At 47.5% G+C, this 15241-nt stretch overlaps 1 protein-coding gene across 2 annotated transcripts; it reads right to left on the bottom strand.

Moving 5' to 3' along the window:
• Positions 1–256: 256 nt before the first annotated feature.
• Positions 257–14144, bottom strand: ZBTB5 (zinc finger and BTB domain containing 5). Of its 2 annotated transcripts, none has more exons than XM_032396867.1 (2): positions 13943–14144; positions 257–5201 (listed from the first exon to the last, which is right to left on the bottom strand). In XM_032396867.1, exon 2 carries the CDS (start codon positions 5195–5197, stop codon positions 3164–3166), a length of 2034 nt encoding a protein of 677 aa, XP_032252758.1. In that variant the 5' UTR covers positions 5198–5201; positions 13943–14144; the 3' UTR covers positions 257–3163. The 2 variants fall into 2 exon arrangements, with proteins under 2 accessions (XP_032252758.1, XP_032252759.1); XM_032396868.1 differs by lacking the exon at positions 13943–14144 and adding an exon at positions 13334–13927.
• Positions 14145–15241: the final 1097 nt, after the last annotated feature.

Here is a 15241-nt window from a genome sequence, read left to right as displayed (position 1 = left end):
TTACCGCTCATCTCAACTCCTTCACTTGTCCCTCACCGGGGATGGGACGACCATGGCACTTAAATCTGCTACCTAGACCATCTAATTAAATATACACGGCAAAGAGAACCAGGTAAGGTCACAGTACTCTTATTGTTTTGGTCAAGAATAACTGGAGGTAGGTGAGTTTCTTAATTTTTATTTTAAAATCCATTTCAGCACCCTCACACTTTGCTCCTTTGTCCCCCCCTCCGCCACCCCCGCCCCCCAGGTGGATGCCCTTGCTCTGATCACCACCTCACTTACTCCTCCCGAGGCCAGGCCTCCTGCATTGCCAAAGCCCCGCTCCTGCCGAGGGAATCCGGTTCCGGCTCTTCCCCACAGCCAAGCCCAGCCGGCAGATGGAGCTTTCACCCCGGCAGGCAGGTAAGGGAGCAGCAGAAAGCGCAGGCTGAAGCGGGCTGTCAGAGGAGGACTGGGTGTGCTGAGAACAGAACCTCACACACATCTTTGCCTCAAAGACAGAGTGCAGGGAAAGTGGAGGGACTGAATTGAGGGCAATGACCATAACTGTGATTGACAGCATTAAGAGTATTTTGGAGGAGATTTGGGTTTTTTAAAAAAGTACCGGTCAAAGCAGGGTTAGGAGAGAAAGCCATACTACTTCCCTTTTTTCTTTCAACCTTAATAACCTAAGCGAAGAAAAAAGAACGCATACTTAGTTAGAGGCATGAATGTGACAAATTTTTTATTTCAAAATCTCAAATTTTGACCAGCATAGCACCACTGACGTAGGTGCCCTGATAGAACTTTATGATTTGATCACCAGAAATGATTATGCCAGGCTATAATTAAGGCTAACCAATCAAAATTCAGGTACCCAAAACCAGTTCTAATTCAGGTAGAAGCTACGGATCACAGGAACCCTGAGACTAGTTTTGCAGGGAACCTCTGAATTATTTTTAAGTTCTATAGCATGTATGAGGACACTGGCGCCAAAGCTTGCTTCTCACATGTAGAAACCGACTAAGAGGTAGATGAGAGATTCCAGATTCCATCTAGCCGTGGAGAGGCAAGGCTCCGGGCGCTCTATCAGAGACAGGCCCTAAAGCAAAGTCCACTTAAGGCTGAGCTGAGGTGAGGCGCAGCCTCCCGGCCCCTCCCCCTCAAGATGGAAGGGAAGAGGGCTACCCCCGCTCTTCCCCTTGCTGCTGGCTCCTCTCCCCGGGCCCAGGCAGGCCCTCTCTTGTGCTCCACCTTGACCCACCTGCCTCCCAAGGTTAATCTCCCCACAAGACACTGGTCCCCACATCAAGCAGAGGGGTAGACGAAGAGCCCCCTCACATCCAGTCAGAACACGACTCCAGCAACAGCCGCATGCACGACTGCATTTCACACGTGATCCCATATCCTCCAACGGTCTCTTTCCCACGTGTGCTGGAAAGGAGAGGAATCACAGAAGTTTCCTTTTTGGCTTTCCTCCCTGGGAATCAGTTCATAGGAGATGCTAAGCCTGACTATGAACAATGTGAGTTTATCCACAGACAGATGTGTAACTGCACACACTAGAGTAAGGGGAGAAAACACATGCTGATTGTTTTAGGCTACACGTACTTAGCTTTCTAAACAGTTCTAAATAAGAACCGAAGGACTTCTTTCGATTTACGCACAATGGTTTGGTGTCTCTGAAAGAGCTGTATAAAAAATGAACTCATGTTCATGCATGAATTAAACTGACTTCATGAGCTCTCCAAAGACCTGTCGCCCTGGATGCACACGAGCCCGGGCTCGGCCGTGTACAGGTGCCGACAGCCCTGACGGCGCAGGTGGGGCTGGCGAAGCGAGGCAGGGGGGCCTACGGAGGCCCCGGGCAGTGGCCCAACTGTGTCCTCCAGCAGTCTCCGGTGCTACTCGGTGACTTCTGTGCTCCGGGCTGCCCAACTCTCTTACAAAGTCTGGAAAATATTTACCTGGGAACACCGCTACTATGTTTGGATTTTAAACAATTTGAGACATTCAGTCTTGGGTTGGGGCAACAACGCTAAAAGCTCAGGGTCTAGACTTTAAAACTATAGTATATAAAAGTGATCAACCAACGGTGGAGACGGGTTAGCATCATTTTTGGTGAGTCCGCAACAAAACAGTAATGCAGGCCTGGACAAGATGCCACGCGGGAAGATGCCACGTGGGGCAGGAGAGTGCGCAGAAGCAAAGCAGAGAGCGGGCCTGTCACTGGTGAGATGTGTCAGGCTGGACGGGCCCCCAAAGCCTGGATGGAGCAAAGGGTGAATGCACCATGAAAGACCCCACAAAACAGGACTCCACATCATTTAACAAAGACAAACACTAGCTCTTTTCTGACTTCCAAACATGGAACTGTAACATATGTAATACAGGTTGGGTAAAATACTGCTAAAACAGCACGTACAGAAACAACACCTTACTTGCCACTCCCTACGGTACATACTCCATTTACAACTGTGTTTTTAAAACCAGGAAAAATTGTTAAAACATCTATCCAGCAGTGATGTTTTCAAAAGTATGTACACCTAACAGTCCGGAGAATGCTCGCTCTGGACCCAGTGTCAGCACCATCAAAGTGCAGTGTCTGTGACTGCAGTTGAGACAAAAATTAAAAATACAGTACTTGCTGAGGCCTCGGACTAGCTCCTGATACACTTTAAAGCATTTGTGGCGGACAGGCATGTCCCCAAGGGCCTTCCTTTCAGACAGGCACAAGATCGCCACCGGCTACACGTAAGTATGGTGTGCAGCGCTGTACGGGTATATAATACTCCCTTCGGAGGATATAGGAAATTTACTTAAATGCTTCACAGAGTTTTACAAAAATTGCTAAAAAAAATTTTTTTGCACTTCGATTTTTAATTTTTAAATGTGCCACTTTTAACGCCATCAATTACAAACTACTTTCTGACCGCATTACTCAACCCTAAGGAAGAACTCGGTTTCAGGGATCGCGTCCCTCTCCGGAAGTGTGCATCTCACCGAGAGATGCGGCCGCAGCCCAAGGGCCCCGCGCATGTACTCTCCAGCTGCTAGTCACCGGCACTTGCCCCAGCCATCGGGGGCCCGAGGCCTCCAGCCCACTGGCCTCTACCACCAACCACAAGAGCCATCCGCTTCGGTGCGACGACTGGCGCCGGCCTGCTGCCGAGCGGCCGGGCTAGAGCAGAGTGCTGGGGAGACTGCTGCCCTGCCAGCGCAGGCACGTGGTCTTTGAATGTTTATACAGGTGGCTGGACTGACTGAACCTCTTGCCGCACTTGAGGCAGGCGTAGGGTTTTTCACCTGTGTGAACTCGGATGTGCTTCTTGCAATCTGTCAAGGTCAGAAAAGTCTTGCAGCAGATTTTGCAGGCATACTTGCGAGCCCCCTCTACAACCAAGACGTTGTGCTCTGATAAGGCCTTCTTGCACTTGGACAGGACATCAGCAGATGCCCTGGTCAACTGCGGAGGGCCGGGCTGCGAAGGATGGCCGTTTTCAAATGAGGACGTGGCCGCATTCATCATTAGCTGGGAACTGGCAGAGTTTTCTGGGATCTGTGAGCTCCTGACAGAAGTTACAACTGGCATTTTGGGAGCTATGCGTCGGTAGTATGGAAAGTTACTGGCTCCTCCTCTCGGGGAACCCATCATGACCCTGGAGAAGGAGGAGTGGAGGCCCAAACCAGACCTGGAAAAGTCCATCCCAAACTGTTCTCCTCCTTGGTAGCCTGAGGTCTGCACGCATGGCAGGCCCATCACCTCTTGCATAGGCCTGACGAAATGGGAGTCTGCAGGCTCACTGAACGGGTTCTCCACATGAGAGCCAGGGGCCGAGGAGGGCCCGCCCGCAGGCCCAGCCTCTGGACTCAACAAATAAGGGGCCTCCCCCTCCAGCCTACAGTCACTAGTAGTGTTTGGGATATTATCATCATTGTTCTGATTTGCACTAAAGTTACTCCCTCTGCCCTTGTTAAGAAAATTTGAAATGCTGAAAGTGGATTTATGTTCTAGGTTATTTGTGACTTCCAAAATATGGATGTCACCTACCCTGTCAGTGCTAGACTGGGGATCTGAAAAACTCCGATCACTGCTTTCAGGGCTGAGGTCTATCTTCTCGGCACTGACCACAACCCCTTCCACTTCCACGGATTCGCTGCCTTCTGCTTGGGAGGTCACATCGCTCACTTCATCCTGAGGCTCAGGAGAGCTCAGGGGCTCAGATTTAACCACCACTCTCATGTGTTCCTTCTCTCCAAGGCCAACCTCGGGATTTTCACACTGAAAACCACTTTTCTCGGCTGCAGCTTCCTGCTCAAAACTCGTCTCAACCTGAGTCGCGCGGGAGGCCATAGACAACTGGGCCATGCTGCCAGCAGTATTGTCGGACTGGCTGGGCACCTGGGCGTCTTCTTGAGCACCAAAAGACTGGTCGAACATGATGGCACTGTCTTCCTGGTTGTCAGCCATCCCGTCAGCCTTAGGGTTATCCACGATTTTCAGGGAATCAGGTGAGAAGAACTCCTCCCGAGAATGAACCCCTGACGGCCCGTTCTCCGGTGTAACATCAGCAATGGCAGACTCGTCCATGGTGGGCCGGAGGCGCTGTCTGGCCCGCTCCTCTGCAGACTGCTTGCGCTTATGAAGGCGTCTCATGGGGAAGGGTGTCCGCTGGTCCAGGTTACTGCGCATTGAGGAGCTCATGGGGGCTGGCTGCTCCTCGCCACTCTGGCTGGAATTGAGGGCTGAGCTCACGATGCTCAGCCCCAGCTGCTGCAGCATAAAGGAGCGCTGCATGCGGGCGCTCTGCTCCTGGACGCGCTCACTGGGGGGAGACATGGGCAGCGTCCTTGTCGTTAAGTAATGTTTACACGCCTTAACAACAGAGTTCAAATGCAGGTGAGAGGCTGCCAATAAGACATCCATAACATTGCTCTCCCCCAGCATGAGGGTGGAGGTGTACATCATGTCAATCAGTGCGGCAAAGGCCTCCGCTGTCACTACCTCGCTATCCAGCTGGATCATGTTCATGGTCTGATCTCCCTCTGCCACTGAGAACAGGGCTCGGAAATGCGTGCTGCATGCTGCCAGGACTGAGCGGTGGGCTTTAAAATGTCTGTTCCCCACGACAATGACACAATCACAGAGCTGCCCGTGAAGTCTCTGGTAGTTCAGCTGCTGGAAGATCTGTTCAAAGTGTCCAGGAAAATCCATGATCCTATAGAAAAAACAAAGAAAGAAAGTGTTAAGACTTACAAAAGCTGGAGTCAAAATGAGAGCACAGAGGGTGTGATGAAAAGAGATGTGGACAGCCAAGCTTGGACCTTTTAAAGCTGTTGATATTTCTCATGATGGGCACACAGACTAAAAACCTGTCAAATAAGGAACAAATGCGAATTCGGCTAACAATTCTAGAAGCATGTACACATGTGGCATCAGCTACTGGCTCTTTATGGGCTCCCCTTCATAGGACCCACTTTTAACACTTAGGGACCCATGTTAGAAAAGACCAACGTGTAAGTGGTGGAACAGCTATCCCATAGAAGTGAAGTAGAATTCTGCATTCCCTAAGGACAGTGAATAAGCTCCATGAAATTCTAGTCTTTTAGCAACCTTAAGAGTGAGAGGGACAGATCAGTACAGAAAGTGGGTGGAGAGAATTCACAAACAGGAAATCAGAGTGCTATTAGAAAAGGAGAAAGACAGCCAGAGAGCCAGCGATACCACGTGATACACAAGGCAACAAAGTGAGCTGGTCAATATAAGTACAACCCACACCTCATTTACATCTCATGTTCTTTATAAAAACTAGTCACTCGAAATAAGGCAATGTTTAAAGCAGATTATATTTTCCAAGATGGCTGGCATCATTAAGATCGCCCATCCTGCATGCTTTCTTACAATGTGACACTGACACCCCTCTCATCAAGGTGGAGTCCGTGTTCATTCCCCTTGAAGCCAGGCAAATCTATGACTATGGCAGAAATTACAGTTTTTCTTCCACTCCCACTGACTTGGGAGCTGGGTCATAAAAGGCAACCGAGCTTTTGCCTGCTCCTTCTGGCTTGCTCCTGGAACCCAGGCACCATGCCGTGAGGAGGCCTAGCTGAAGTCTAGCTGACAGTCAGCACTCACTCCCAGGCATGAGTATGCCTTCAAGGTGACTTCAGCCGCAGTCATGGTCTGACTTCAACCCCATGAGAGACCCTGAGAGAATCATCTAGCTGAGCCCAGTCAACCCCTAGAACTATTAGAGGTAATAATAAAATGATTTTTGTTGTTTCAAGCCATTAAGTTTGCAAGTGACTTGTTACATAGCAACAAATAACTGGAACAATGTGAAACTTGTTAACATTTCCTCACAAATCAACATTCAAATATTATCTCCAAGGGACACTTTTTGGGGGGGGGGCCTGCCTACTAAGTCTTTGGGGGAAATCACTTTTCACCCATTCTTAGTGCTTGTGCTGCAGATCAGACTGCCCTAAACCTCTGAGTTCCAGGAGTGGACAAATAATCCAGGCAGATCTGGCCCCATGACTCCAGTGATTGTTTCAGACATGGGTATGTGACCCACGCCACGCCAGTTAAGAGTCTGCCCTGGGATTCTCTTCACCCAGCTTGCAAGTTATAAGGTAGATTAAGTCTAGCACTGATGGTGGCCGTTTCTGCCTGTCTGAGAAGGAAGCCAACACAAAAGAAAGCAGTACCCGCCCCCCCCACCCCCCCGCCAAAAATGTGCTGATGACAGCAAGACCCTGGGATCCAGTCATGACTACAGGTGGCATCACCCTAGGATTTCCTATTTCATGAGCCAATGAATTCTGCTTTTATCTTAAACTGGTTTATGTTGGATCTGTCACACAAACATAAGGTTTAAAACATAATTTCAGAAAAACCCAAATAACATGGCTATCCTAAAACCTTTGTGGATCTAGAAGGCGTATTTAAAAAAAATTCAGTTAGTTTAGGAGATATAAAATTTGTTACTCTCAGCTCTGATGGAAGAGAATCATGAATCAAGATCATGGTTATTCAAAACTACCAAGCAACTGTGGCAAACTTGGAGGTCCAATGTAAAAGCGATAAAAAGAGCTCATGCTGAAAAGGTAAGTGTTTTACCAAAAGCTGACGTCTAAAGCCTTCAAACCAAGGAAAAAAGCTTCAGGTCTCTTTAAAAGATTTCAAAATGTGACAATATGAATCTAAATAGTTGGAGGAGATACAGCAAGTAATCTACCAATTTGTAACTATCTGACTCATAGCAAGTGTATACTACAATATTTGTTATCTGCAGGAACAGATTTTTAGTAATTTCCAAACTAAATATAATTAAGAAAATACACTTATACCACTGCTCATTATATTAACATGAATAATCAAGAGCTGGCTGTTTTCTCAATAGATTTACTTTCCTAATAATGCTTTACTTAGACTAATAAAAAAGTTCATTTGTGTTCTAGGAGAACAAACCAATTAATAGCACATTTTAAACTATTTGACTTATATATTGACCTACCCACATGCTTTTCAATAACTGACTTCATAAGGAAAAGCACACCCATACTCAAATACCATCTAACGCCGTATCGAGTGATTTGCTGCCTGTGTGCCGGGCAGGACCTGCAAAGTTGCCACCTGCAGGAAGTGTCTTAACAGTCTAAGGAATTCTTAACATTCAGTATCCTTAATCTAGTTAAGACCCTAGCAGAAAAAATAACCAAACAGAACTTTTTCTCCATTTTTAGAGATGATACAGACAAAAATAAGTGTAAGCAAACAAAACTAGGCAAGGCTCCAGAGAAGCAGTGTAGGATTCTGACAGAGCTCCAAGTCATGGTGTCCTAGAATGTTCGCCCATTGTTCTGATTTGACTAAGTGGAAGTAGGGAACGGCTAGGACTAGGTGGGCACACAGGTGCCCAGCGTCAACCCCAGATCTCGATCCGTCAGTGTTTACTAATTTTATAATCTCTCTGTTTCTGCTCTGTCAGGGCTGGCTCAGAAACTGGACAGATCAGGTCTAGTAAAAAGGGACTCTATCAATGACTAAAAAGTGAGCATGACTGGGGAACTCAAGCTAGAGCCAGATCCCTTACCATCTCCCCCTACCCTCAACTCTCCCTGCTCTGCCACCTTGTTTTCCAGTTCAAAATTCCTACGGATTAGCTGACCTAGAACTTCATGATTCCGTTTGAATAAGAAAAGGTATTAGTGCCCTACTTATATTCCTAGTGCAAACTCAAAATGCTGTTTCTACTAAAACAGTTTTTGAGGGCAGGGACTGCATTTTCTTTCTCCCTCCCTAAGTGCCTGATACACAGCTCAGTAAATTATTTGTTGAATGAGCACTGACTGTATACAGATGACCTACAACAGCATATTACCCAACAGTCATTTTCCTGAAAGTCCCAACTATCTCTAAAATCAGCCAAAACCCAGAAAGTCTCAGAATATCCAAAATAAAGATCAAAGCCTACATCTGAAAGATTTCCTCATAGGAAAGTCCCTCAAGCGCTCACATAATCTTTTGTTTTAAACAAACAAAATTCCAAGTTTGCCCTGGAGATGAGCAACAGCAATTCTAGAATGAGGGCAAGAGGCGGCTGCACGTTGACAGCTGCAAAAATAAATAAATAAAAAATAAAGACAGCTGATCCACTAAGGGAGAAAAGAGGCCCAGCAACGTGGGAGCCATGTCCTAGAGGGCTATACAACCCAGAAGTTGCAACAGCCCATAAAGGCGCTTGTGTATTTGGTATACAGATTCATTCATCCAATGTTTGGAAGTGCTTGCTTCATTCAAGGTTAAGTGCTATGGAACAGAGATTGATGTGGCATAGTCCTAACTGTCACGGGTGCTTAGCGGAAACACGACATATACAAATTATGACCAAATGGAGAGCACTAAGTGCCACCCAAGAGATGAAGTGTGCTCAGGGGCTCAGATAAGGCAAACGTTATTTCCAGCTTCTTGGTGGCCCTGACGACAGAGCTGGGTACAAGTTTGCACTTGGATAAAATGAGACGTAAAATACATTCCACGCAGAGGTAAAAGTGGGGAGAGGTCTGAGGTGGGGGAGGCAGTGTATCTCTTCTGGCTGGAGAGCAGGTAAGGCTAGAAAGGCAGGTATTGGAGAGCAAATGCTCTTAACTGATAATGATCACCAGGCATCGTCAGAAAAGTTAACAAAGAGGCATATAATTTTCATCTAAAGACTATCATCACTTTTCACGTAACTTTTGTAAAAAAATATTTTAATTCCATTTTTTGTCAGAGAGAGAGAGCACAAGCAGGGGGAGCGGCAGGCAGAGGGAGAAGCAGGCTCCCCACGGAGCAAGGAGCCCGATGCGGGACTCGATCCCAGGACCGGGTCATGGTCCCGGGCCGAAGGCAGACCCTTAACCGACTGAGCCACCCAGGCGTCCCTAATTCCATTTTTTAAAGCTTGAGCGCAGTATCAGTCAGGGTTCTCGGTTGCAGCAACAGAAACTGTTTCTAGCTAACCTAAGCACAGAAGCTGCTGAAAGAATTGATGGGAAGACTGGACACCTGAGCCTGACAATCTGGCCAGAATGCTTACTGTCTGTGTGCTGGACACAGCCACTTCTACAAGAATGCTGTTCCCTTCATTATTGTTAGTTTCAATTCTTGAATACATGTCTTTTTTATTATTTTATTTTATTTTATTTTATTTTTTTAAAGATTTTATTTGACAGAGAGAGACACAGCGAGAGAGGGAACACAAGCAGGGGGAGTGGGAGAGGGAGAAGCAGGCTCCCCACTGAGCAGGGAGCCCGATGCGGGGCTCGATCCCAGGACCCTGGGACCATGACCTGAGCCGAAGGCAGACGCTTAATGACTGAGCCACCCAGGCGCCCCTACATGTCTTTTTTAATATTATGTGAGATGAAATGGAAAGTACACTTGAAGTAATTGTGCTGCATACTAAAATGCAATGTAAGGAAAAATTCTTGTGCAATTTTTGAGTTGTAAGCTGAACTAACTGCTTTATCATGGAACACCATTATAACTTGGAAGAACAATGACAAACTATGGTTATTCAGACTTGAGTATTTGCCAGACATCTCTTGAAGATGAATGAAATGAGCTTGTCATTTCAAGGAAAACAACTTATAGTATTTGTTGCCTATGATAAAATTTGAGCTTTCAGGTAAAAATTGGAATTTTGGGAAATTTGTACATGTCACTGTGAGTTTCACAGCTTCCCAGTGCTCAAACCCAATGAGATGACTGGTGATATTAATGGAATGTGATTTTTTTTTATTATAAATGCATTAACATTTGGAAGATCTGCATAACCCAGTGAATCAGTATGTTCCAAATGACCAATGTTATAAAGTGTGATGTTAAAAAATAAGTTATGGATAAAAAAATTCAAAGTGCAAGATACATACTAATGTATTTCAATGTAACAGAATATGAAAAGTTTGTTGACATGGTTTCAGATTACACATTGCAACTAACCAACCACTTAAGAAAATACCGTTTGCTGAGCTCTGTTACCGTATCAGAAAAGAATATCCAAAGTTATTTGAAAAAGCTACTAAAATACTCTTCCCTTTTCCAAGTACATATTTGTGTGATGGTGGATTTTTCTTGGTATACTTTAATCAAGGTTATAGCACAACAAATTGAATACAAAAGCAGGTATGAGAATCCACCTGTCTTCTATTAAACTAGACATTGAAGAGAATTTCAAAGAAATGTAAATCAGTACCACTCTGAGCATCCTGGTGCCCAGATCTTGGTTTCAAATACCATTTTCTAACAAAAGGAACTAGTGCTCTTCGGAGAAATGGCTGATTCTAGAACTGGGGCTGAAAATATACAAGATAAGCCTGCAGTATCTTACAGTGTCAGGAAGTAAGGAAATGCTTCAAACAAACAAACATACATGAAAATGGGAATATGTGAAAGGGACATGGGACCCAACAGGAGAAAGAGCTCCCAAAGGCCAAAACTGGAAAAATCTGAGCAAAAAGATAAATAAAATACTATTGGGGGGGCGCCTGGGTGGCTCAGTCGTTAAGCGTCTGCCTTTGGCTCAGGTCATGATCCCGGGGTCCTGGGATCGAGCCCCGCATCTGGTTCCCTGCTCCGCAGGAAGCCTGCTTCTCCCTCTCCCACTCCCCCTGCTTATGTTCCCTCTCTCGCTGTCTCTCTGTCAAATAAATAAATAAATAAAATCTTAAAAAAAAATACTATTGGATTATACCCCAAGTATATAAAATAAATATCCACAGATCCATACTGATATAGATTGCTTACATAAATAAATGGGAGAGAAATCTCCTGTGCAGAAAAATTCCAAGTAAATTATGTAGATACTCTACCCTCAAAGAGATGGAACATAACTCTCCCCACTCCTTGATGTGAGCTGTGCATAGTGACTTCCTTCCAGGGTACAGTACAATATGCCTGTTACATTACAAAAAATCAGTACTCCAACACAATTCCTAATCTGTTGGAGCTGTCAGAAAGCTAAATCAAAGCTTTTAGCAAATATATGTATAACTAATCAGATGAAAGGCACCCCCCAAAACTGAATCTTGAGATGAAAAGCCACTATTCAGTGATGAAAATGATGAAAACAACTGTAAGAGCAGCAGTTCACTCAGAAACAGCTGGTCTTTAGCATATGAGAAGTTCACTTCATACTCAGACAAAAGGTGCAGTGTAGTGTTACATTCCCAGCCCACCGGCTACACTAACAAAATTTGGCTCCTACTATTCAATGTCCATATCTGAGAAGTGTTAAGTACAGTAAAAGAGAAATATATGTTTAAAACTGACACAGGAGAAAAGTATTTGTTCATAAAAAATTTACATTTAAAAAATATAAGTTGAAAGCTAACACAGACTCAATATCTTAAATTTTTCTTTTCCCTTTCCAAGGAGAAATTGAGGCAGATTCAAGATTCTGTGTTGGCACTACAGCAAGCTTTTGTCTCACTGTACGTAAGATATTTTTAAGTCTTACTCCCACCGAAGAATTCCAATTCAATATAATTCATGTTAAGTACTTTATTTTTTTAAATATTTTTAATTTTATTATTTTTTAGGGGAGGGAAGGGGTGAGGGAGAGGGAGAGAGAGAATCTTAAGCAGACTCCACGCTCAGCACAGAGCCCCACCCAGGGCTCAAATCTCACCACCCGGAGATCACGACCTGAGCCGACATCAAGAGCTGGACACTTAACTGAGCCACCCAGGTGCTCCAATGCTAAGTACTTTAAATATTAAAACATCTGCATGCATTTTGAATCAAAGCGATTTTTTAAAATGACTTCAACTTCTTGTGACAGTCTTTCAACAAAGTCTCTTTCGACAGCACTGACCTCTAAATTTAGGAAAACATCCTACTCTAAGGTGCTTTTCTTCCAAATCTTATCACATTCAGAATTTTGCTAGAGATACCTCACTTAACCAGAATACAGCGTGCCAGGATCCCCAGCTAACTACGTTTTGACACAATTTTTAGAACAAAAAACAAGTTGACTTCAGAACTCTAAATGGTTCACTTACTCAGCAAAACACAAGGGCCCAGAACAGGTCCCCAACCAGTTAGTCTTACCTGGCAGGTCACCAAGCTGGCTGTGGTGGCCAGGCCAATCCTCCCAAGTTTGCTGGAATTTCCAGCGGGGGTTAAAGCAATAGTAGCAGCAGGCCTTCCCTTCGTTTAGGGGCCGTTCTCTAATAAAACTCTTTCTTCTCTCCGCACCTGGTCTCTTCCCTCCACCTCCGCTCTTTCAGCTTGCTGCCAACCACCCTCATCTCAGAAATCGCCAAGACTTTAGCAAATGAAAAGCAAGTTCTCCAGAAGGTAACTAGGTGGCCAGCACACCTTTTTAATTATCTAAGGCACAAGTGTCCGTACAAGGATAGCAAATCGTCGACTAAGGCACAGCATTCTCTTCAACCTCTAAAGATCCCAGTATCTTCTACTTAACTACAACTGAAAAGTATATGAATGTATTTTGCGAAAAGTTCTGTTTCAAATCTTGAAGGTGAAGGGTTACTTCTATTCATTCAAATTACGAGAACCGGAGCATATTAGTAATCAAGACTTTACTGTTCTTTTCCGTAAAAATTTTCCTCCGAATAAACATTTAGGATTTGTCTCCTATAAAGAACTTCGCTTCCTACAGCACCCTCCACCAGGACAGAATGCAGACTGACTTTGTAACAACCTTTTCTTTCTTCTTTTTTCTTTTTTGTAAGGGAAAAAACTGACCTTCCACTCCCCCTTAATTCACTGCCTGATGTTAACATTTATGTACAAATCTGTCCTCCAAACAAGGGTAAGAGGGGGAACGGCTGTTCTTACCACTGCAACTCCCACAGCTCCTAGCACGAAGCCTGGAAAAAGTGGACATTTAATAAATGCCCAGAAACAGTCCTCAGATAACAAGCTGGGGCATTCCAAAAGACTGGCTCCACCCCTCCAGGGTCAACCGCCGGTCCCCAATTCCAGACCGCCTCGGCCTTGCTCGGCTGAAAGGAAACCCCGACGCTCAGAGCCAGGAAGAGGGCAACGAAGCCAGCCGACCCCAACCCGTAGGGCGGCAGATCCTCTGTTAACCCGCCAGCCTGTAGGTCCTGGGCCTTTCCCACGCCATCCCAGGAACCAACGTCGCCCGCCCGCGGACCCGTGGGGGCAAGAGCCCCCGCCCCACCCAGCAGACATTCTGGCGTCGGAACCTGGGGGACGCCTGCGCAGAAGAACGCGCCTGGCCCCTCGGCTCCGAAGGGTAACAATACCCCTTCAGAAAGACCAGCAGGGTAGGCGGGGGTCACCGGTACGCGTCTGCGCGCGCCCCGACGCCTAGGCGCGAGCCGGCTCGCGCCGCCCGCCCAGCTCTCCCGGAGCTCAACGGTCTCCACGTGAGCGCGCCCGCGCGCTCCACCACCGCCGGGGCTGACAGGGTCGCCTCACCTGAGCCGGGCTCCGCCCCCCTGCTCGCTGGAGGAGGCGGTGACCCCTCTCCGATCCGGCCTGACAGTGTCGGAGGAGGCGGGAACGTCCAGGCCGGCGTCTCCGCGATGGGATTTCCTCCCCCTTCCGCCCACCCCGCCTCTCGTCCCCCAGCTTCTTCGGCCCGTTCGCCGCCGCACTCTGAGAACACCGCGGCGGCGGCCGACAGTAAACGGAAGTGACGCCCGCGAGAGAGCTTACTCCGCTCCATTCCTCCTCCCTCCGGCCGAGCTGCAACCAATGAGAAGGTGAGGGGGCGGGGCCGGGGCAGAAGGGCAGCCAGCCGGCGCGCGGAATCTGGAGGAATTTACTCTGCCCCCCGGAACGCCGACCAATCGACGGCCCCAGGAGCTCGCTGTGTTTACTACAGACCGAATCCGTGAGCGCTGTGACCAATCACCATTTGCCTTACAACACGTAAAACTTATCAAACGCCTTTTAAGGCGGGATTTATCACTAAGCGGCTCTAGGTTTGGTCTGTAGAAAAGAGACTGTGTGCTGCAGCCAATCAATAGCCGTTATGGTTGAGGTAAGCGGGTTTTCCGCTTAATTGTGCCAATCGCAGTCGCGGCTGTCTGAGGTCTGCGCGAGCGGCCAGGCCAATCCGCCGGGGAGTGAGTCCCACCATTGGCTGGACCTGAAGGATTTCCCCACCCTCGCGGCGTCCGGCCCTTTCGTGACCACCTGCTCGCTCTCTGAAGCCGGTGACCCTTGCGGAGCCCACAGCCGCGGCGGGCTGGAGACTGAGTTCCTCCCATCCCGTAGACTTTGGGAAAAAGAAAATAAAATTCCGAGACGCTGTGTAGTTGAATTGGGCCAAAATCCAGGCTAAAATCGCTGAACCAAAAATACGGTCTGTCTGACAGCACTTGGGTGCGATGCCGCCGCACGTCCAGTCCCGGCGGCGGCGTCTCCCAGCGCGGGTACCCGAGGAGTCCGGCGGGCGTCCCGGCCCCGACCCGCCTTTCTCTCCGCATTCCGTGCTGCAGGTCGGATCCGCCTGCCGGCTCCAGAACCGACGTGGAAGGCTCGCGGACGCTGTCAGAATAGAGCAGGCTCCGGGGCGGCTCCCGAGCGCCGAGGTGCACGCTCGGATGCAGAGCCCGAGCAGCCTCCCGGGGACGCCGGGCCCTGGGCGGGGAGGAAGCCCTCCTTCCTCCGGTGAAGAGGAGAGAAGCAATTCCGTGAGGGGCCTTCCGGCGGGAGCCGTCCGGGAGCTGTGCGTGGCTCGGGAGACAAAGGCAGGCTGGCGATCGCCGC

Source organism: Phoca vitulina, unplaced genomic scaffold (genome assembly GCF_004348235.1).
Source record: "Phoca vitulina isolate PV1807 unplaced genomic scaffold, GSC_HSeal_1.0 scaffold94, whole genome shotgun sequence".
In the NCBI taxonomy this organism is placed as follows: Eukaryota; Metazoa; Chordata; class Mammalia; order Carnivora; family Phocidae; genus Phoca; species Phoca vitulina.
Note: the sequence above shows the minus strand (reverse complement) of the source record. Positions and strands in the feature narration are given on the sequence as shown.